Source organism: Triticum aestivum, chromosome 6B, assembly GCF_018294505.1.
Source record: "Triticum aestivum cultivar Chinese Spring chromosome 6B, IWGSC CS RefSeq v2.1, whole genome shotgun sequence".
Lineage (NCBI taxonomy): Eukaryota > Viridiplantae > Streptophyta > Magnoliopsida > Poales > Poaceae > Triticum > Triticum aestivum.
Genome location: NC_057810.1, coordinates 7,102,483 through 7,126,380, shown reverse-complemented (window position 1 = coordinate 7,126,380; position 23,898 = coordinate 7,102,483). Strand labels below are relative to the sequence as shown.

Here is a 23,898-nt window from a genome sequence, read left to right as displayed (position 1 = left end):
CCAGGAACAATGATCCAAGCAAGCGGTCCAAACCCACCTCATCAGCTAGCAACTCTTCGGAACCTTCTTCATCGGGCGGCGTGGTGCCCATGCAGATGACCAATGCCGTCACACCTCCGAACTCTCTTCGTGGCGTACCCGTCATGGAAGCTCCATCGCCACTAAGGGGGTCTTCGTCGTCGAGGTCGGATTCTACGTCTACGACTGCTTCCCCTACGACGTCGCCACGGTTCTCCATGTCGCCATCTTCGGCTCGCCGGTCGCCTTCGCCTAACCCCCAAGTGGGGAGTCGTGGGCGCCCTGTCCCGGAGGGGACTGCCTCTTCACCGTCGCCAGCAACGCCCTCTCCAGCGGCGCCCCTTTGCTCGAGCCGCCGTGTTCGGCTCCCTGGTCGCCACCGCCTAACCCCCACGAGGGGAGTTGCGGGCGACCCGTACCAGAGGGGTCTCCTTCATCGCCGTCGCCACCCACTCCGGCTTCGCCGACCCGACGAGGTGTCATCTTCTCTCCCTCTGTTCGAGCTAGCCAGGAGTCTGCTATGGAGGTGCTTCGTGCGTTATCTTCCACTACTCCGACACCAGGGGGGCGCCGGCTTCCGGACTTATGGAGGCCGAAGGGCAGCCCCCTCTTTCTTCTTCTTCGACGCTGCAATAGCCATCTGTGCCTTGCGGAGTCGACGGGATGCGCTTCGAGGCCGATGTTACTCCTTCACCGCTGAGGCGCAGCGGACGTCATCATGTTGGGGCTGACGGATCCGCAGTCACCGACGAGGATTCTTTGGTGAAGGCCATGCGTAGGACTGCTGCTCGCAACCTCGACTTCGAAGGTACACCCTCTCGTAAATCTTTTATGTCTTTTGATAATTCCAAAGTATCGTCGAATATTACTAGACTTGGGGTGTCATTAGGACGTAATGAGAACAAGATTGATTTTTCAGTCAAGGCTCTAAAACAAGTGGAGTTCGACCGGCTTACGGTTGCTCCGAAGTTATCGAGCCTTGTTGACCCTCTCGTGTCAGATGAGGAGATGGAGGATGTTGATGCCAATAATGAAGGCAAACTCCTCGCTCATTTGGTTAAAGACACGAATGAAGTAGACCTTGACGACACTATACGTGACACCACTTTTTGAGCTTGTCGCGACGGTGCGCAAGAACAAGTCTAATTCAGCAAAGAAAAGAGGGCGCTCCTCATCTAAGAAAGTAAAGGCCTCTAAACATAAAGTTGGTTCAGCATGAGAGGCATATTTTGGAATAGCAGAGGTCTTGGCGACTTGGCTAAACACAAACACATTACTGATTGCGTAAAGGATCATTCGTTGGACTTTGTGGCTATCACTGAGTCGGGTAAACGTGATTTTCCAACACGTGATCTGGACCACTTTTCATGTGGTTTTGATTACGAATGGCACGTCTTACCGCCGACCGGGAGGTCCGGGGGAATTTTGCTAGGTATTAACTCTACATACTTACATCTTTTGTCCACGTCAAAGGGGGAATATCATATTAAATTCCACCTTCGAAATAAGTCCGATAACTTCACCTGGAGTCTGGTGGCTGTATATGGCGCCGCTCAAGAGGAGTATAAGTCTGCATTTGTAAAAGAATTAGTAAACACCTGTCGAGACAATCCCCATCCCATGTTAATCGGGGGGATTTTAATATTCTGCGACAACAGGAAAAAAACAATGATCGTTTTGACACTAGGTGGCCTTTCCTCTTTAATGCTATTATTGACAGCCTAGATCTGAGGGAGATCATGATGTCTGGTCGTCAGTATACCTGGGCCAATAACCGATCGGTGCCAACCTTTGAAAAACTGGACCGGGTACTAGTTACCACTGATTGGGAATATAAACATCCCCTAGCCTCGGTTCGGGCACTAGAAAGAATTGAGGCCATATCGGATCACGTCCCGTTGCTAACCGATTTTGGTCAACCAATCCCATGTTTTAACCGTCACCAGTTTAAATTTGAACTGGGATGGCTCACAAGAGAGGGATTTCATGAGCTGGTTAAGAAGGTGTGGGCGCGCTAGCCTCGCGATAACACACCCATTCAACGATGGAATAATCGAATCCGCGCCTTGCGTTGATTCCTTCGAGGATGGGCCAAACATACCGCTGGCATTTACAAAAAAGAAAAACTGTGATTGTCTACCTTGATTGATGCCCTTGATAAAATAGCGGAGGTGAGGCCTCTGTCTTCTGTTGAGATTGAACAAAAAGTAATCTTAACGAGCAGATTGCCCGCTTACTACGCGAGGAAGAGATTAAATGGTACCTACGTAGCAAGGCGGACTCGCTGGTGCAAGGTGATGATAATACGAAGTACTTTCAAATGCTAGCCAATGGCAGACATAGAAAGAAGCGTATATTCTCCCTTCAACAGGTGGAAGGTCGAATAGAGGGGGACGTACCACTTAGAAATTTTATCACTAAGTATTACAAAGACCTTTTTGGGCCTTCAGCTGAAACTAATTTTCAATTGGACGAATCTGTTACTTATGACATTACCCAAGTTACAGACGCAGAAAATAAATTCCTAACCTCTCCGTTTTCAGAGGAGGAAATTAGATCTGATGTGTTCCATATGGAACACAACAAAGCGCCGGGACCGAATGGCTTCCCCGCAGAGTTCTATCAATGCTTTTGGGATGTGATTAAGGCAGACTTGGTTCAGTTGTTTAACCAACTGCATTCCGAGGACCTTGAAATTGCTCGTTTAAACTTTGGGGAAATTATCCTATTGCCTAAGATTAAGGAGGCTAGTCGTATTCAACGATATCGACCGATTTGTCTCCTAAATGTTAGTTTTAAATTTTTTTACGAAGGTAGCGACTAATCGGTTGAATGGTGTTGCCGATCATGTCGTAAAACCCACTCAAACAACATTTATGCAAGGACGAAACATATTAGATGGTGTGGTCGTCCTGCATGAAACTGTTCATGAGATGCACCGGAAAAAGTTGAACGGTGTCGTTCTAAAAATTGATTTTGAAAAAGCATACGACAAAGTTAAGTGGCCCTTCCTGTTGCAAACTTTGCGCATGAAGGGGTTTTCACAAAAATGGTGTCGCTGGGTAGAGAGCTTTGTCTCTGGAGGTAGTGTGGCCATAAAAGTTAACGATGACGTTGGCAACTATTTTCAGACACGGAAGGGGCTTCGTCAAGGCGACCCCGCATCTCCCATCCTGTTTAACATAGTCGCTGACATGCTAGCTACCCTTGTTGAGCGGGCTAAGCTGGATGGTCAAATTAGTGGAGTCATCCCACACTTGGTAGAAGATGGACTATCCATTCTACAATATGCGGATGACATGATACTATTCATGGATCATGATCTAGATAAGGCTAGAAATCTCAAGCTGCTCTTATGTGCTTTTGAGGAACTCTCTGGTCTCAAAATTAATTTTCATAAAAGCGAACTTTTTTGCTTTGGTGATGCTGCAGAATCAGCACCCGATTATGCCGAGATTTTTGGATGCCAGCTTGGGCAGTTTCCGATTCGGTACTTGGGTATTCCCATACACTATCGACGTTTAACTATCGCTGAGTGGAGGCATGTCGAAGAGAGACTGGAGAAACGATTAGCCAGTTGGAAGGCCAAATTCTTGTCTTATGGAGGCCGACTGATCTTGATCAATTCCATCTTAAGCAACATGGTTTTATATATGTTGTCATTCTTCCACCTGCCGAAAGGGGTTCTACAACGGCTAGATTATTTTAGATCCAGATTTTTTTGGCAGTCTGATAACGAAACCAAAAAATATCGACTTGCTAGGTGGAGCGTATTATGCAGACCTAAAAGTCAGGGGGGTCTGGGTATCCAAGATCTTGAGATTAAAAACATAGCTCTTCTCAGCAAGTGGGTTTATAAATTACTCACTGAGAATGGAGTATGGCAGGAAATCATTCGCAACAAGTATGTGGGATCCAATGCCATTTCTCAAATTCATTGGAAACCTGGGGATTCACATTTTTGGAGTGGTGTCATGAAGGACAAGGAATTCTTCTTCCAATTTGGGACATTCTTGGTTAGGGATGGTTCTCAGGTTCGTTTCTGGGAGGATACCTGGTTAGGGAACAACTCACTAATGGTGCAATATCCGAGCTTGTACCAGATTGTTAGACATAAATTCGTCATGATCAAACAAGTCTTCGGACAAGAAACCCCGATATTTCTTTTCGTAGGGATCTTTTCGGCACTCGTCTGGCAGCATGGAATGAATTACTTACTCGCCTGGAGGACATTCAACTGTCAGATGAGCCGGACACTTTGCGATGGAACTTGCATCAGAATGGCAAATTCTCGATCAAATCCATGTATGATGCAATGGTTCATTGGGATGTTCCAGTTGATAATAGGAAATTGTGGAAGCTAAAAATTCCTCTAAGAGTGAGGATTTTCCTCTGGTTTCTAAACAAAGGAGTCATCCTAACCAGAGATAACCTGGCACGACGAAATTGGCATGGGTCCAAGACATATGTCTTTTGCCAACATGACGAGACTATTAAACACTTATTTTTCGAGTGTAAGTTTGCCCGGACAGTTTGGGCCATGGTCCAAGCAGCTTCGAATTTATACCCACCACTTAGTGCACGGAATATATTCGGCAGCTGGTTGCGGGTATTGATAAATAATTTTCTGCACATATTCTTGTGGGAGCGGCGGCCTTATGCTGGGCAATGTGGCTTACCAGGAATGATGTGGTTTTTAACGATAAATGTGGCTCATCTCCTATGCAGGTTATCCATGTTTGTACACGATGGCTCCGTACGTGGTCTATCCTGCAGAAGCCGAAGGACAGAGACCTTTTTATGATGGCGTCTACACGGCTGGAGCGTACGGCGAGGGAGGTTTTCTACCCACATGGATTGCGGTGTGATTTACGGATAGGGTATACCGCTTCCTAGGCTGAACATGATTTATTGCTTGGCTTTGTATCGAATTATTTCAATTTAGAGTGCTCTGAACTTTGTGGCTGTGTGCATCTAGCTATGTAGAGGCCGGGCTTTCTTTCAATACGATTGTATCATCTCGATATATCTATTCAATGAAAAGTCCTTTATCGAAAAAATGCGTCCGGAAGGGGCATCCGGCAAATTTTGAGTTACTCGTACATCGACGTCAAATTCGAATTTCACATTCGGCAACACTATTCGGCACAGACACTCGAGACGATGAGAGAGAAAAGAAGGGGAATGCATGGGAGGGAGGGAGGAAGGAAGGGAGTATAAAAAAAGAAGCAGCCAAGGTCCACTTGTCCCTCCTCTCCTCTCTTCTTGTCGCCCTCTCTCTCCCCTCCACCGCCACAACCACAACCCGGCCGCGGCTCTCCCGCCCAGCCACCCCCTCCGTCTCCATCACCATCCCCATTCCTCCCTCGCCGAGCTCGCCCGCCCGCATGCGCTCCCACCTCTCCATCCACCCGTTCCACCCCCACGAGCGCGCGGCGGCGGATGGAACGCAGCCCCAGCAGGCAGCCGCAGCAGCAATGAGCCGGCCGACGCCCGCCGCCGACGCCGAGGAGGCGCCGCCCGCGCCCGCCACGCCCGCCCCCACCTCCGACCCCTCATGGAGCCGCGCCGCGCGCTACGTGCGCACCACCATGCTCAGCTCCTCGGCCTCCAGGCGGGAGCCGGCGGGCCCGTCCTCCGCCACCGCCAAGGCCGCCGACCTCACCAAAGCCAACACCTTCGCCACGCCGCGCGACCCGTCCCCCGGCGCCAAGGAGATGCAGGCCAAGACGTCCGCCCTGGCCGCCGTCAGGGAGGCCGCCGCCGCGGCCGTCCACCACGAGGGCTGGATGGTGCGCTACGGCCGGCGCAAGATCGGCCGGTCCTTCTTCCACACCAGATACTTCGTGCTCGAGTCCAAGCTGCTCGCATACTACAAGAAGAAGCCCAAGGACAGCATGGTGCGCACGCCTCATCATCGATCAAAGTTTGAATTGAAATCCATCATCAATTTTTGTGTCTGTTTCTGGGGGATTTTTGTCTTGTTTGATCGACATCAAATTGGTGCGCCTCATCATCAATTTTGTGTGTTGATCGTTAGTTATCTGCATTCATTTAATTCTGATATCCTGATGGGACTATTTCATCCTAACGATTCCAAGATAAATGTTATTAAGAAATTTGTGCATATGCAGGTGCCGCTAAAGTCACTTCTAATCGACGGGAATTGCAGGGTGGAGGATAGAGGACTGAAAACACATCACGGGCAGGCAAGTTTAATTACCATTCCCTTTCCTCATAACGGGAGTTTGCTCACTGTTACTTCTCTATCTACTCGATTTCTGAATATTGGTCGTTGAATGATCTCGATTATGGCGTCGAACTGTATATGTTACTGCATGCATGCTGCTGCAAGAAACTTATAGATGTTGTAATTTCTCTTTTTTATACACAAAAATAGTTTCCTCTATTTATATGTAGATTGATCCAGAATTGTCCTCATTTCAGTAATGCATAAGTCTTGAATTATTAGGTACCCTATGATTCTGACAGTGTGAAATAGCTAAATCTTCCATGCACACCATTATGTTGATTTTATTCAGAAAAAAAAACACCTCCATTCATTTCTGCTCTTGTGCATGCACGATGCAGCAATCACCAATTAACTTAACACACTGACATTTTTCATTGCCTGTATAATTGGGGAAATGATTTTTTCTCTTGCTGATTTTTCTTTTCAGATGATTTATGTCCTTTGCGTTTATAACAAGAAAGAAAAGGAGCACCAAATCACGGTTTGTTCTAAGCTGAGAGCCCTTCAACACTGTCACTTGGTCTCTGTTCTATGCTGTAACTAAAACTTAATTCTCAGATGGGTGCGTATGACATTGAAGACGCACTGGCTTGGAAAAAGAAGATAGAGCAGATAATCGATCAGGTTCAGTAAGGCTTTGTTTGAGTGGAATTCTACATAAGTAACACAATTAAATAACATATCTAAGAGATGTTCAATAATCACATTATTTGACAATTAAGCAGTAGGAAGTATTGATGTACAATAAATTTCTTAGTCATTTTCTTTAATAGTAATGATATATATATATATATATATATATATATATATACGCTCCGTTTGTTTTTGTCGATCATCACATCTCCACATTCTTGCAGCAGCAAGACTCTATGGCAGACAAAAACCGTAAGGCCTTTGCTTCGATGGACTTCGATACGGAACTTGGAGGGCAGTTTGCATTCTCAGATCATGACAGCGCGTATGCGATGTTCCATGTCTTATATTCTCTTATACATAAACCATTCACGAATTAGACAGAAATTTAATAATTACAAAACAAATGTAGAGCTGAAGAAGAAGAGGAGCGGCCCATTTTGACTCGTAGGACGACTATAGGGAATGGTACGAAGTTACATTGACTACCTGAGTGAAGCAGAGTACTGGTCTGCATGTTGCATTTTTCACCTTTTCATGCTACGGAAATTCAAGGCGTCTTTCCGGTGGTGCCAGGTCCCCCCGAATCGATACGCGACTGGACCAATGAGCCTGATATTGGGTCAAATCAGAATGAGCCGAGTCAATTTTCTTCCAAGAAGAATTGGCGGCTACTTCGATGCCAAAATGGCAAGTCTAGGTTCCTCCTCCTTATGTCATGAACCCTTTGTTTGCGGAGGATTAACTGTAACTTGGTGTTGTCATTGGCAGGACTTCGCATCTTCGAAGAACTTCTTGAAGTCGATTACCTTGTATGTCTTGGCAGCAATCTTAACTGCTGGAGGGTTACTACTGAACAGTGCCTGAAATTCGGCATCTGACACCGACTTGTACTTCTGTGCGCTGTGTAGGCAAGAAGCTGTAGCCGTGCTATGAGGGCTGTCGGGGTAGTGGAAGCAACATGTGAAGCTATTTTTGGTCTAGTGATGAGCATGGACGTGACAAGATATGAGTAAGAGTTTGGCGTTTTAAGTCTCTGCTGTTCGAACTGCTGACGCCGATGCCGATGTTTGTTCTCCACTATAGGTGGGACTGTAGCTTTCGCTACGGAAGTTTAGTTGAAGAGGTGGATGGCCACACTGCAATAATCTATCACAAGTTGCAGCTGCACTGGTGTCCAATGTAACCACACCCTCACATGTTAACATGTTTTTACCATCTATAAAATGCATTTTTGCATGTCACAAACATATAGTATTTTCTATCTCTTATCTGGATGTGTCATTAATACTGGTAGCATTTTGAATTGTCTGTCAGATTCTAGCTTATATTCTTTCCATCCTAAATAACATGCAGGCTAGTTTGGCCCAGGGATCTTTGTTATGTCCGCTACTGGCGGCGGAATGATGATGGAAGCTATGGTACATTCTTGAATTTTCCATATAGCTGTCACATTTCCTGCCTGTAGTGTCTTCTCATTTACAGTGTATGTTTGTTGTTACATATATGCAGTTGTTCTGTTTCGATCTGTCGACCATCCTAACTGTGGCCGGCAAAGAGGGTATGTGAGGGCTTTCATCGAAAGTAAGTCTCTTTCCGACCATCGGCCATCCTTCATTTACCTGAGAGGATGAGACTCTTCAAATAAACAAAATTAACTTGGGTTCAATTTTTTCCCTTTTCTGAACTTCATACTAGTTCAGGTGGTGGGTTCAAGATTACTCCTCTCAAGTGTCGCAACGGACGGCCCCGTACCCAGGTCCAACACCTTATGCAGATTGATCTGAAAGGATGGTTCCTCAACTACTCCGCTTCCTTTCAGTACCATACTTTGCTGCAAATACAGAACTGTGTTGCCGGTACTGCATGCGTGGTTTTTCCCTTATTATTGGAGAGCATATATGGTTCACCAATTCGTTCTGGTGCTTACGGCTTTAATTTACACTTACTGCCAGGCCTGCGCGAGTACTTCTCACAGACAGATGAATGCCATATAGCTCCAAGGATTCCTGTGATGGAGAAAATGTTCGATCCATCGGCAGATCAGAAAAACCCGCAGCCTCGTGCAATCGACAAGATTAAACCATTAGATAAAGACCAAAAAGATGGTAGAAACATGTCAATCATCGAGGAAGAATCCGATGAGGACGATGACTACCAAGTTCCTGAAGCTAACATAGAGGTTACATATCCTAGACCACACTGATAGTTTTTTTCTTTTCCAATTGAGTATATCTTAAACCACACTATGAACAACCGTTTCAACAGTTTTTTCACACTTCATAATAAACATTTTGGAAAATTAATGTACAGGATGACTCCAACAAATCTGACAACGACGCTAAGCCAGGTTTGATTACCGCTTCCTATCTGCGTGCTTGCATTATCATGTGTGCTGTCAAGTTCCTATGGCAGATGATCTTTTTTGCTCTAACGGTGATAGCTTTGCCGTGGCAGAAGAACCTCCAGAAAAGATTGATTTATCGTGCTTTTCGGGCGTCCTTCATCGTGATCCGGATGAGAAAACCCGCAACTGTTGGACAGTACCTGATAGCACCCTCTTTAAAGTTCGCAGCAAGAACTTCCCCACTGATAAATCGAAGGTCTAAATCTTCCATTTTATTCTTAGCTAATTATGAAGAACTTCAACACACTCACATTGAAGTTACAGATACCTGCAGCAAGTTACCTCATGGAGCTCGCGGCGATCGACTGGTTTAAGGACACCAAGCGTATGGACAATGTTGGCAGGCAGAAAGGCTGTGTTGCTCAGGTAAACATGAAAATTTATCAGAAATTTTCTTCAGTTAAATTTCTGAGCAGGACCACTTTTGAATTGATGCTTGTTTCTCTCTGAAGTAGTAATATAAGAGAATGAAATTGCATCCTTGTTCATACTTTCATTTTCCGCTGCTACCGGTTTTGTAGCTTGCTGCTGAGAAAGGGATGCACACATTTGTTGCCAACATACAAGTGAGTGACATTCTTAATAGATTTCTTTGTAACATATTATTCATGTGTTTGTAGACTTCTGTCAAACTTCTTTTCCAAAGGAAGCATTTTTGGTGAAGTCATCAATATCCTATTGCAGATTCCTGGATCGACCCATTACAGCATAGTGATGTATTTCGTCACAAATACCATGAAAAAGGGATCGTTGCTGCAACGTTTCTTCGACGGTGATGATGAATTCCGCAATAGTAGACTGAAGCTTATACCGGCCGTTCCGAAGGTCTGTGTTTCTCACAAAAATCTTGTAGTCTGCAACTAGTTTGCTGTATTCTTCATCTTCACTCTGACTCAACAAAAAAAAATCTTCAGGGTTCTTGGATAGTGCGGCAAAGTGTTGGAAGCACCCCTTGTTTGCTGGGAAAGGCCGTCGACTGCAGCTACATACGTGCCCCGGGGTACTTGGAAGTAAGTCATTGTTTATTACGTGAAATCTTCCAAATGATGGCCCGCCGATAGCTTTTTCCATATTGTGATCATGGCATTAGAATGACCAGTATAGTTTTGGGTTCGGAACATTTAACTACGACAGAAGTTCATCATCATTATTGTTTTTTTCTTCTTCTCATTTTTGGCGAGACAATGCATCTTGACGGATAGGTTGTTTCTGCAGGTGGATGTTGACATCGGTTCTTCTGCGGTAGCCAATGGGGTTCTGGGGCTGGTGTTTGGTGTTGTCACAACATTGGTAGTTGACATGGCCTTCCTAATACAGGTAGGAACCCCAAATGCCAATTTTAAAGCATGTTTATATTGAAGAAAAAGAAAATCTAGTCTTATCTTATCAATAATTCAATATGCACATCGTACTTTGCCGGATACAGGCGAACACGTACGAGGAGCTCCCGGAGCAGGTGATCGGCGCTGCTCGGCTGGCTCACGTCGAACCAGCGGCAGCAATAGTTCCTGACCTTGATAATACCAACAGCGACAGTAAAGATAGCAACAACGACGACAACACCACCACCAACAACAACACTAACAACAACAACGCGACTTCCTCGGAGGACGATTCGTCCAAGAAAACCAACTGATTCCGTCGGCGTGCGTGCGTGAAGATTAATTTGTTGATTCTTTTTTGTTTCTTCTTTCCTCTTCCATTAGTCACTCGAGCACTGCACCAACTCGCAGCCCGGTCTTGAGTTCAGAACCTGATGCAGTGTTGATTTTGTTCATTCTTTTATTCGTTACAATTCATTTTTTCTTTTCAACTTCATTTTCGGTGTCTGGAAGCACTTGGATGTAAATTACGCGCGCGCAGAATCCAGATTGATATACGCGCTCCGCTTCCTTACACTTTTACAAGGTATATATTTGTTAATATATGTATGATCCAATAGGTGACATTCAGGTTAAACTGTTACATACTACAGACTGCAGAGTATATCATATATATGTAAACATTACTCTGTTTCGAAGCAAAGGAACCATTTTGTTCGTTTTCTGAGCTTAGTTAACAATTTAATGTCCATGTCCATTTGCTATGGCTTATAAACTGGACTGGGGTAGCCATCATAATCTCTAGGCTAGACTGTCGAGCCCTATGATACCACTATGAGTCTATCACAAGCATGAATATTACGATTATGGAAATAGTAAATGTAAATACCTAGGATTTTATTACTTTGACTCAAGGGCTTTAACTAGGATTTTAATGCGTAGGGCATTTCATTCGTGTGGTTTTGGTAGGCCCACGGCTTCTTCGATTTGAAGGAATCGCACAGGGTTTTAATTCATGCACCATTTGATTCGTGCAATCTTAGTTTATGTAGTTTCCAAATCCAACTGGATTCAAGAGTATATGCAAACATTTCCATTCCACGGTTTCTGGCTCTCGTATTTTTTTTGAAATCTTATGTCACATTTTTTTGAAAACTTATGTCACAAAATTTAATGTTTTGTTTCCAGCTCCCTATCCCAGCAATTTTAGAAAATAGAGCCTTTGATCCATTATCTTGAATTTTGTTCAGACAAGCCTTGATCCATTAAATTTTGTGGTCCGCATGATACAAAATAATAATCATAAGCAAGTGCCTTCAGATATGAATCAAACCAATTAACTTTTATGTCACATAAATTGCATATTAATACAATGACTCTTGGTAAAACCCTTGTCTTAACAAATCAAAACACGTCTATATTATGAGATGAACGGTGCATGTTTAAAGGGGTATTTTTTTTAAGAAACACATTTCTACTCTTTCTTGGCAGATGGAATCTATCTATTAAGATACTAAGCTCCCTTGTTTGAAGCCTTCTGATGTGTCGAGGGCTATGGGTCGCTATGGGTCCCGTCTATAAGAGTGTTTGTTGCTGGTTGAGAGCAACACACTTACACACACCAGTTTTCTAGGTTTTGAGAAGGTATTCCCTAGTTTTCCTGTGTTTCTCTATCGGGTTTAAAAGCTTTTCTTTTGGTTTTTTCTATGTGTTCTTGTAGGCGTTTTTGCTAGTGTCGCAAGCGTGCTTGATAATTTTCATGCGAAATGGAGTACCAGTGTTTCCTTGGTGAAAAAACAAATTTGGGTGTAACATTTGGTGTTGAATATGTTTTTTTTGCAAGACAAAATGCCTAACCTTTTTACCTAAAATTTTGCAGGTAGCATTTTGATGTGACTACGAACACATAAAAAATTTGCTCGTATTTTTTTGACATTTAAAAAATCATTTTCCATGCACAGGAGCACACACACCCGGGAATCGAATTGGATTTCTGAACTTCTCGTAATCGACTACAAATCATGGCACATAACCTGCTCTACCTACTGCAACTCAAAACTCACATATTAGCTCAGAGGTGAACTTTCAATAAAGTATCAACTAGTTCCACTAAAAAAATCCTCCTCAACGGAGTACTCGGTATATGCAGCCTCTAAGGGAGCGCGACGACCGAGTCTGCATCGCCTCCACGCGATCAGTGGTGGGCAGTACACTTGGTCTCCGACATCTGCACGTTGGCAATGCGTGTTTACCGGTGAGGCACCCTAGTCCGTTGGACTAGAACACGACAATTGGTGCTCCTCGACGGCCGGGGCATCCGTGTCCACGATCAGGCGGAGCGAGAAGGTGAGATAGTAGGAGATAGTGTACATATTTTTTCCCTCTCACGTTGCGCTGGTTGTGCGGTTGTAGGGGTGGTACGACACGTCAGAGGTTCGAGGAAGAGAGCCATGGCCGGCGAGGTATTAATGCGGGTTGTGTGATCCAGGCTTCATTTGCCACCCCCTTGCTCCTTGATGGCTCGAATTCCCCCTCCCCTGCCCCAAATCGAGAGCGCTTCTAGGGTTTGATAGTGCATCGGAAGCTGCAACTCGAAGCCAGGATGCTCAAGATCGTGAGCAGGACAAGCTAAAGATGGAGCGGGTGTAGGAGATCATCTCCTTGTTCATTTACAGGAAGGACATGCAAACTCCGGGGGCGAGGGCGTTCCACATGTTTTCCAAGGAGGAGGACCTCCGCCTCTCCATCGACGGGAGGGCGGTAGGTCACTTGTTGAAATTTAGTTCTTCTATTCAAATTTAGTTCACCCCATTAAAGTCTAGTTCACTAAATTCTAATTTCGTTACTCTCTTTTTGCTATATGATTACTTCACTCGAATTCAAAATTAGTTCACCTTATTAAATTTTGGTTCCTCAAATTCAAATTTAGATCATTTCTTTTAAAACTAGCTCACTTCTATTTTCACTCAAATGTAAATCTACTTATTCAATTTTTAGGTAGATTACATTCAAATTTAATTAATTCATATTAAAATTAAATCACCTTATTCAACTTTAGCTCGCTTGTTCAAATTTATTTCACTCTTATGCTAAATTAATTCACCTTGTTCAAATTTAGTTTACTCTCTTTTTAAAAATTCTATCACTCAAATTTAGTTCACTAAATTCAAATTTAATTTAGTGCACTAAATTCAAATGTATTTCACTCAGTTTCAAATTTAGTTCCATTTTCAAAATTCAATTCACTTATTGAATTTAGTTCACCTCTTCAAACATAGTTCACTTCTTCGAATTTTAAATCACTCCCTTTTCAAAATTTGTTATTTGCCTTTTTCCAAATTAGTTCATTCAAATTCAAACTTAGTGCACCCTTTTTTTAGATTTAGTCCAGATATTCAGATTTAACTCATGTATTCAAATCTAGTTCCCTTGTTAAAATTTTAGTTCACTCAAATTCAATTTTAGTTCACTCTATTTCTCAAAATTAGTTCACTCAAATTCAAATTTAGTTCACTCTCTTTTTCATATTTAGTCACTCCCTTTTTCAAAATTAGTTCACTAGGTTTAGCTCACTCTCTTTTCAAATTGTATTCACCTATTTAAATTTAATTCACTTATTGAAATATAATTTGCTTTGTTCAAATCTAGTTCATTTGTTCAAATTTAGTTCACTCTCTCTTTCAAAATTAGTTCACTCAAATTAATGTTTAGTTCGCTCTCTTTTTCAAGATTAGTTCACTAGATTTAGTTCACTCTCTTTTCATATTTTGTTCATTTATTTAGACTAATTCACCTTTTGAAATTTAGTTTGCTTTATTCAAATCTAGTTAATTCGTTCAAATTTAGTTCACTTATTCACATTTAGCGCACTCACTTTTCAGTTTTAGTTCACTCCCATTCAAACTTAGATCACTTATTTTTCAAATTCAGTTCACCCTCCTTTTCAAATTTAGTTCACTAATCTCAAATATAGTTCACTCTTATTCGATTTTAGTTCGTCTTATTCAAATTTAGTTCACTTAATTACTTTAGTACACTCTCTTTTCAAAAAGTTAGTTCACTGACATTCAAATTTATTTCATTCAGTTTCAAATTTAGTTAAGTTTTTAAATTTAATTTAGTTATTCAAGATTAGTTCGTCTTATTCATATATAGTTTCTCTAGTTCAACTTTAGTTCACTCTCTTTTCCAAAATTAGTTCACTCAAATTCCAATTTATTCACTCTCAGTTCAAATTTTGTTTCACCTATTATAATTTAATTCAGTTATTCCAATCTTAGTTCACTTTATTCAAATTTAGCTAGTTTTTCAAATTTAGTTTACTTATTCACATTATGTTCACCCTCGTTCTAATTTAGTTCACTTTCTTTTTCATATTTAGTTCACTAACTTCAAATATAGTACACCAAATTTCAAATTAAACTCACTTTTTCTCAAATTTAGTTCATTTTATTTCTTATTTAATTCGCTAATTCAAATTTAGTTCACTAATTCAATTTAGTTCACTTTTTCAAATTTAGTTCACCTTATTCATAGTTACTTTATTCTCTTTCCAAGTTCACTCAAATCCATATTTAGTTTACTATTTTTAAAAGTCTACTTCACCTTACTCAAATTTAGTCCACTCACATTCAACGTTCACTCACATTGTGATCGGAGTAGTAGTTTCTCTCGTTCTGTTTAATATATTATTACAACAAGACTTCTGAATGTATTTTATCCTTTTTTCATTTCGTCATTGGCTTCGATATTGAAAAATGTTTCTTCAGATTTTATGACAAACAAGAATTCAACACTACATATTTTTTCTCCTTTTTCTACAAATTATCTCTGAACCAAGCAATACCTGATTATTGTTCTGTTCTTCAATCATTTTTATCTTCTTTTTACTATCTTTCCTCTTGAATTATTTTTCAATAAAAATAAAAAGTATTAAATCATTGAGAAAAGATAAGAGAAAAACATAAAGCGGTGCACAACCTCGTTCGAACGGCGAAAAAAAGAACAAACAATAATGCACAACCATTTTCCATAATTCAGGGAATTCGGATCGATGCAATTGAGTTCATTACAACACAAATAGCGAACAAAGCAGAGATCGAACATAACAGCAACACCAAACAAGTTACACCATCGAATGGGCTTCCTAATGCAGCCCATGAAGAAACCATGTAGGCGCATGAACTCCTACTAGGCGCTGAAGGCGCCGACGACAAGGTCTCTAGTAAGCTCCAGGGGCATATATATGGTCTAGGCCCATCCTGCGAGGAATGCAAATATGCAAGCACACGGGCCCTGCTCTCACGGAGGAAGACATGCAACCATCGTTATTTTTCTTTCTTTTTTTCTCTTTCCATTTTTGTTTTTTATTTTCACTTTTGTTTCTTTTATCTACTTTTAAATTTCTCTAAAATATTTTTGGGAAAATACTCTTACTTTTTATATTTCATTAATTCTAAGTAAAAAAAGTCGTATAAGATGGAAAACCATTACATAGCATATTTGGAAATCGTTTGCAAATTAAAATTTAATAATCACATTTTAACAAAATATCCATTGTCTATCTGAAAAGTTATAGTGCGTATTGAAATCATGTTTTCTGAAAAAAAATGTTTGTCGCATGTCTGAAAATTGTTGATCCCGTATTTATTAAGTGTTTAAGTAATGTTCCTCACATATTTAGTAAATACATACCTTGTAGGTATTCTAACCAGATCATTGAAGTGACTTAAATTAATGAAAATGCAGGAAAAGATCAGGGTTCAAGCTGTAAAGTGAGGATATCAGGTTCAGAATGGTGATTATTTAAGTTAACCACGAAGTGGGGAAGTGTACGGTTCGTATTCGAGAAGAGTTACCGACTAGTACTTGTAGTAGACTAGTTTTTTTCCAGAAAAAAAAACTAGTCTGCTACATATATTAGCTAAACACCTGTGCGTAAACTAGTTAGCTGCTATATTTCTTTACCTGATAACAAAGCATCGACTGCTTTTTGTGGTCCGTCGTCCCACATTTTACAGAAAAATCCCTGTTTCTGAGAAATCAACCCACAGTCTTAACTTAAACGTTTCACTTTTTGTAGAAAACTCCCAGAGGTTTCGGTTAATCAACTGTGGTCCTATTTTAAGTGACAATAGAAAACCTTTCACCTTTTTTTAGAAAACCCACTGATATTTTGGTCAATTAACCTGCCGTACGTCTACAAAATAATGTTTTTTTATAGATTTAAATGTTTTTTAAAATATTCATATATTTTAAACCGTAACTCCAGTTTTAACATGTTATATATGAAAATTGATTAGAAAAATGTGTAGAATATGAATATGATGTCATTTTTACCCGTTAACCATTTTTAAAGGCTGATTAGAGTAAATTCAAACTCTTTAAAAAATATTCTTATCTTTTAAACCTAACTCGGATTTTTAACATGTTATATATGAAAATTGATTAGAAAAATATGTAGAATCTGAATATGATGTTGTTTCACATGTTAATAATTAAAAAATTCTATTTAGGATGCAACTTACTTAGTAGTGGACGATCCATGTTTCTTTTGTGCCGTTGCCGATTCAAATTGAAAACGAACACCTTAGAAAAACAAATCGGAGACGGAAAAAAACATCTATAACCATGCATGTCGATCCGCGAGAGTGGAAAGAAGGATAAACGTCAAGACTGACAAGATGCCATGTTGAAATAAAGGATGTGGACCTATCGAGGGTTCGAGTCATGGTTATTGTGATAGAGGCGTGTCTTTTTGTCTCTCCCGTTGCAATCGCACGGGCTCTTTTTGCTAGTACTAGCTAAATACATGTACGTTGCTATGGGACGAAATAAGTAATATTTGAATCACTGGATAGATCCGATGGTCTAAATATGATGATTTATTTTCTTGCAAGATATCTCGGCCATGCCGTAATACATCGCTCACTCGCCGCAACCTAACCCAGCAAAGGGACACGGACATCAACCTAACCCAGCTAGCTCCACATTCCACTTCCACATCCCACGCACGCAGCAATGGCGCCCGTTGTGGAGCGCGCGTCATCGGCGCCGCACTTTCTCGTGGTGACGTACCCGGCGTAGGGCCACATCAACCCGGCGCGGCACCTCCCGCTGCGCCTGCTCCGCACCGCGCCGGGCGCCCGTGTCACCGTCTCCACCGCCGTCTCCGCCTGCCGCAAGATGTTCTCGGACCACGCGGACGCGGCGGCGGTGGACCATGTCGACGGCGCCGGCGTCCTCTACGTGCCCTTCTCCGACGGCTTCGATGCCGGCTTCGACGGGGACATCACGGACTACATGTTGAGCCTCAAGGCTGTGGGTCCCCGCACGCTGGACAGCGTGCTCGCGCGCCTCCGCGATGCCGACACCCCCGTCACGCAGCTTGTGTACACGCAGGTCGTCTCCTGGGCCGCCGACGTCGCGCGCGCGCACGGCGTGCCCGCGGTGCTCTACTGGATCCAGCAGGCCGCCGTGCTCGCCGCCTACTTCCACCTCTCGCGCGGCACCGACAGTCTCGACCAGGCCGTCGCCGCGGCGGCGAGCAACCCGTGGGCGGACACTCGCGTCCGAGGGCTCCCGCCGATGCGCGTGCGTGACCTGCCGTCCTCCTTCACCACCGCCGGCGACGACCACCACCCCTACGCCTTCATGCTACCCGACATGCGCGAGGTGCTCGACGTGCTGGGCCGCGAGGACACGCCCACCGTGCTCGCCAACACGTTCCACGCCATGGAGCCCGACGCGGTGGTGACGCTGAGCCAGAGCGGCATCCACGTCGTCCCCATCGGCCCCGTGCTCTCCTTCCTGGACGCCTCGACGGCGTCGGCCAGCAACAACAACAACAACAACAACAACCTGTTCAAGATGGACGGCAAGGGGTACCTGGAGTGGCTGGACGCGCAGGCAGCGGGGTCGGTGGTGTACATCTCCTTCGGGAGCTCGTCCACGATGAGCAAGCGGCAAATCACTGAGGTGGCGCGCGGCATGGCGGAGAGCGGCCGACAGTTCTTGTGGGTGCTGATAAAGGACAACCGCAGCGAGGTCGACGGCGACGAGCTGAAGCTATGCGCCGGCGGTGGCATGGTGGTGGGAGTGGTGCGACCAGGCAAAGGTGCTGTCGCACCCGGCGTGGGGTGCTTCGTGACGCACTGCGGATGGAACTCGACGCTGGAGAGCGTTGCGTGCGGCGCGCCGGTCGTCGGAGTGCCGCAATGGACGGACCAGGGCACCAACGCGTGGCTCGTGGAGCGGCAGCTCGGCACCGGGGTAAGGGCTGCCGTGATCAGCGACAAGGACGGCGTGCTAGAGGCTGGCGAGCTGCGGAGGTGCATCAGCTTCGTCACATCGGATGTTGTGCGCGCCATGGCGGAGCTGTGGAAGGGAAAGGCACGGGGGGCGGCAGCCGTGGGCGGCTCGTCCGAGAGGAACCTCAGGGCGTTCGTTGCTGGGGAGGTCGCCCTCGCCGGCAACTAGCCAGCCGGCTGGTAGGCCACCTTGCATGCTGTAAGACAATAGGCTTTGGGGGGAACCGGCACAACCCTCTAGGGGTGGCCTATCACATATATATATAATGAGGTGATATACAACGTCACAATATACACATGTAAATACAATCTAACACTCTCCCTCAATCTTAGCCACTTTCTAATGAATCTAGAAGGGTAAGATTGCGCCAGCAAGTCTCAAACTGTGGCAAAGGCAATGGCTTGGTGAAGATGTCAGCAAGTTGATCCTTGGAAGAAATAAACTTGATCTGTAGTTGCTTCTGAGAGACACGTTCACGCACAAAGTGATAGTCAACTTCAATGTGTTTCGTTCGGGCATGGAATACCGGATTTGCAGAAAGGTATGTAGCACCGATGTTATCACACCAAAGAACAGGAGGCTGTGATTGGGGTATACTTAACTCCTGAAGCAAGGACTGTACCCAGATAATCTCTGATGTGGCATTGGCCACAGCCTTATACTCAGCCTCAGTATTGCTACGCGAGACAGTAGCCTGTTTCCGAGCACTCCAGGCAATCAGGTTAGAGCCAAAGAAGACAGCATAACCCCCCGTGGATCGCTTGTCATCCGGATTGCCAGCCCAGTCTGCATCAGAATATGCTGAAAGACAACCAGAGTCAGACGGCCGAATATGCAAACCATGAGCCACCGTGAAACGAATATAGCGCAAAATCCGCTTAACAGCAGACCAATGAGTGTCACGGGGTGACTGCAGATACTGGCAGACTCGGTTAACAGCATAGGAAATGTCTGGTCGCGTGATCGTCAAGTACTGGAGCCCACCAACAATACTCCGGTACTCGGTCGCATCAGAAGAAGAAAGAAGCACACCATCAACAGCATTGAGCTTATCAGTGGTAGACATGGGTGTAGTCGTCGGTTTGCACTTAAGCATCCCAGCTCGCTGCAACAAATCCAGAGAGTACTTCTTCTGCGTCATAACAAGGCCAGCAGCACGAGAAGTAACCTCCACACCAAGAAAGTAATGAAGCTTCCCAAGGTTCTTGACCGCAAAATCAGCACCAAGTGAGCGAACAAGCGCAGTAGCGGCCGACTGAGAGGAACTGACCAAAATGATATCATCTACATAGACCAACAAGTACATAGTAACCTCAGGCCTTTGAAGAAGAAACAATGAGGAGTCAGCAGTTGATGATGCAAAACCATGAGCACGAAGAGCCATTGCAAGACGAGCATGCCAAGCACGAGGAGCCTGCTTCAGACCATAAATTGCCTTGGACAGACGACAGAGATGATCAGTGCGATCCGGATCAGAGAAACTCGGAGGCTGGCGCATGTAAACCTCCTCCGCCAAGACACCATGAAGAAAAGCATTTTGAACATCAAGCTGACGAAGAAATCAACCTCGAGTAACAGCCAGAGAGAGAAGAAGTCTGATGGTAGTAGGCTTGACCACTGGACTGAAGGTGTCTTCATAGTCAAGTCCAAAACGCTGTCGAAATCCACGAGCAACTAGACGAGCCTTATAGCGCTCAATGGACCCATCAGAATGCCTCTTCACTTTGAAAACCCATTTGGAATCAATGACATTTACCCGTGATTGTGGAGGAACAAGAGTCCATGTCTGATTGCGAAGAAGCGCTTGATACTCCTGCTCCATGGCCTCTCTCCAATGAGGAATGCGCATAGCAGCTTGATACGTGCGTGGCTCAGAGGATGGATCTGCGAGAGCAGCAGACATGCACGCCGCTAACCAAGCAACTGTGCCATCGTGACGTTGCTTAGGCTGAAAAATGCCACTCCGACTGCGCGTATGTGGACGTAGAGCAGCAACAGGAGCCGGCGGAGGCGAAGGTGACGGAGACGTGACGGTCGCCGGAGATGCAGGAATCACCTCAAGCGAGCTCGGGACAGACGACTCCGGGCTGCATGGCGAAGACTGGCCCGACGACAGGGGCTCAGAGGCCATGGGCGAACCGAGGGTGGGCGAGGCCAGCTCCGGTGACACCGGCCCAGACGGCCTTGGCGAGGCGAGAGCAGGCGAGGCCAGCCCTGGTGATGACTGCCCCGACGCCCTGGGCGAGACGGGGACCGAGGAGGCCGGCCCAGTCGGCGGGGTTGCAGGGCGCGACGATGGCGAAGGCAGCCCAGAAGCCAGAGGCGACCGGGCCAGGACGTCGAGCGGCCGTGCATGAGCACGGAAACCGAGGCCATGCAGGGGCGCCATGTGCTCCTCATGCACAACAGAAGGTGCCGAGGATGAAGGCGATGGCGAGGAAGAAGAAGATGGCGCTTCCAGAATCTCCAAACGAGCCCCACGACCAGTGCCTGCACCATGGTTAGGCAACAATAGAGGAGAATATGCAACATCATCAAATTGGTCAGAAGCAACAGAGGATGAATGCATGACATGTGGCTCGGTAGTGGACACAGGGAGTTTGGCAAAGGGAAAAACATGCTCATCAAACACAACATCCCGAGAGATGTAGACACGATTAGTGGGAACATGAAGACATTTGTATCCTTTATGAAGAGAGCTATAACCAAGAAAAACACACTTCTTGGAACGAAACTCGAGCTTACGCTTGTTATATGGACGGAGATGGGGCCAGCAAGCACACCCAAACACCTTGAGAAAGGTGTAGTCCGGTTGTTCATTAAGGAGAACTTCAATGGGAGTCTTCATATTCAAAACACGAGTGGGAGTACGATTGATGAGAAAACATGCAGTGGTGAAAGCATCACTCCAAAACCGAAACGGAACAGATGCATGGGCCAAAAGAGTCAGACCAGCTTCAACAATGTGACGATGCTTACGTTCTACTGAACCATTCTGCTGATGTGTATGTGGACATGCTAAACGGTGAGTGATCCCAAGCGACTGAAAGAAGGAGTTGATGTTGCGATACTCGCCACCCCAGTCCGACTGAACATGAACAATTTTGTGCTTGAGAAGGCGTTCAACATGTTTTTGGAACTGAACAAAAATGTCAAACACATCAGATTTACGTTTGATAAGATAAAGCCAGGTAAAGCGGCTGTAAGCATCAACAAAACTGATATAATAATTATGACCACTAACAGAAGTCTGAGCAGGACCCCATACATCTGAAAACACAAGTTCTAAAGGATGTTTCACCTCACGACTGGACTCCGAAAAAGGAAGTTGATGACTCTTCCCCTGCTGACAAGCATCACACACTGCTACATCTTTATTACTAGACACACTAGGAAGCTCATGACGACGCAAAACATGCCGGACAATAGGTGTGGCCGGGTGACCAAGACGAGCATGCCACTGTGACGGAGATACCCGAACTCCACTGAAGACGCGAGCGACGCCAGGATGCTCCAGACGATAGAGACCTTGGCAGAGCCGCCCACTAAGAAGAATGTCCCTCGTGCCCCGATCCTTAATAAAAAGATTAAAAGGATGAAATTCACAAAGCACATTATTATCACGAGTGAGTTTAGGAACTGAAAGAAGATTACGTGTCACAGATGGAACTCGAAGAACATTGCGAAGTTGAAGACTCCTATTGGCATGTCTAGTGAGAAGTGATGCTTGACCAATATGAGAGATGTGCATACCTGCTCCATTGGCGGTGTGGATCTTGTCGGAGCCATGGTAGGGTTCACGAGTGTGAAGCTTCCCCATCTCACTGGTCAGGTGCTCTGTCGCCCCAGAGTCCATGTACCAGTGGGGATCAATGGAGTAGGACTGAGTGTGTCCCTGTGGCTTCTGCGGCGGCGGACGATCAGCCATGGCGACCTGACGAGCAAAGTTGCGTGTATCCTTCCCGTCATTGCCAAGACCAAGAAAACCCCGCTGGAAGCGCTTGTGACACTTCGAGGCCCAGTGCCCATCGCGACCACAAAGCTGGCACACACGTGGACCGCCAGCCCCTGGTAGAGTCGCAGTAGGAGGAGGGGCCGAGGCAGGTGGTGGTGACTGCCCCCGAAGAAGCCCTGGATGAAGCAGAGGAGCGACCACCCTTGGTGGCGGCGTTTGCCGAGAGGGCGTCGTTGCCCCTGGATCGGCGCGTCTCGACTCGTTGCTCAGTAAGCAGGAGGCGTGAAAAGACCTCGTGTGCTGGCATGGGCGTGGAGTTGCCCCTCTCATTGATGATCTCGACTAGGGCGTCATACTCCTCATCAAGACCATTGACAATAAACGAGTTGAACTCGGAGTCGGTGAGGGGCTGTCCAATGGAGGCCAGCGTGTCGGCGAGACTCTTGACTTTGTTGTAGAACTCAGTGGCGGTGGAGTCAAGCTTCTGACACTCCCCAAGTTGGCGACGGAGCCCAGATACACGAGCCTGCGACTGTGCCGCAAACGAGCGCTCAAGAATAGTCCATGCCTCGTGGGACGTCTTGGCGAAGACAACAAGCCCAGCAACGGCCGGAGAGAGCGACCCCTGGATGGAGGAGAGGTTCGCCTGATCCTGCCCTGTCCAGACACGGTGAGCCGGATTATAGACCGGACCATGCACGCTGTCAACCAGCGCAGGAGGGCAAGGGAGAGAGCCATCGACATAGCCAAGCAGGTAGTGACTCCCAAGAAGCGGAAGAACCTGCGCGCGCCAGAAGATGTAATTGTCCGACGACAACTTGATGGTGATGAGATGGCCGAAGTGAAACGGCGGCGGCGGCTGCGATCCCATCGAGGAGACTGGCTGAGGTGAGAACACCGTGGAGACAGTCGGAGGGGCAGCCGGCGCGGTGACAGAGGGCGCGATGGCCGCGGTTGACGCCGCGAAGCCTGCCAGCGCGACGTCCTCCGCCACCAGCGG

At 45.4% G+C, this 23,898-nt stretch overlaps 1 protein-coding gene and 1 pseudogene across 2 annotated transcripts; both read left to right on the top strand.

Moving 5' to 3' along the window:
* Window positions 1-5,336: 5,336 nt before the first annotated feature.
* Window positions 5,337-11,357, top strand: LOC123133077 (protein ENHANCED DISEASE RESISTANCE 2). Of its 2 annotated transcripts, none has more exons than XM_044552617.1 (22): window positions 5,337-5,918; window positions 6,153-6,227; window positions 6,699-6,752; window positions 6,830-6,895; window positions 7,132-7,229; window positions 7,317-7,372; window positions 7,481-7,594; window positions 7,676-7,716; window positions 7,816-7,916; window positions 7,991-8,086; window positions 8,261-8,325; window positions 8,417-8,488; window positions 8,608-8,763; window positions 8,860-9,086; window positions 9,218-9,254; window positions 9,362-9,507; window positions 9,576-9,677; window positions 9,833-9,877; window positions 9,996-10,136; window positions 10,226-10,321; window positions 10,527-10,628; window positions 10,738-11,357. In XM_044552617.1, exons 1-22 carry the CDS (start codon window positions 5,406-5,408, stop codon window positions 10,945-10,947), a joined length of 2,613 nt encoding a protein of 870 aa, XP_044408552.1. In that variant the 5' UTR covers window positions 5,337-5,405; the 3' UTR covers window positions 10,948-11,357. The 2 variants fall into 2 exon arrangements, with proteins under 2 accessions (XP_044408552.1, XP_044408550.1); XM_044552615.1 differs by having other exon boundaries at window positions 7,129-7,229.
* A 6,296-nt stretch (window positions 11,358-17,653) lies between these two features.
* LOC123138568 (crocetin glucosyltransferase, chloroplastic-like) lies at window positions 17,654-19,111 on the top strand (annotated as a pseudogene).
* The last annotated feature ends 4,787 nt before the right edge of the window (window positions 19,112-23,898 follow it).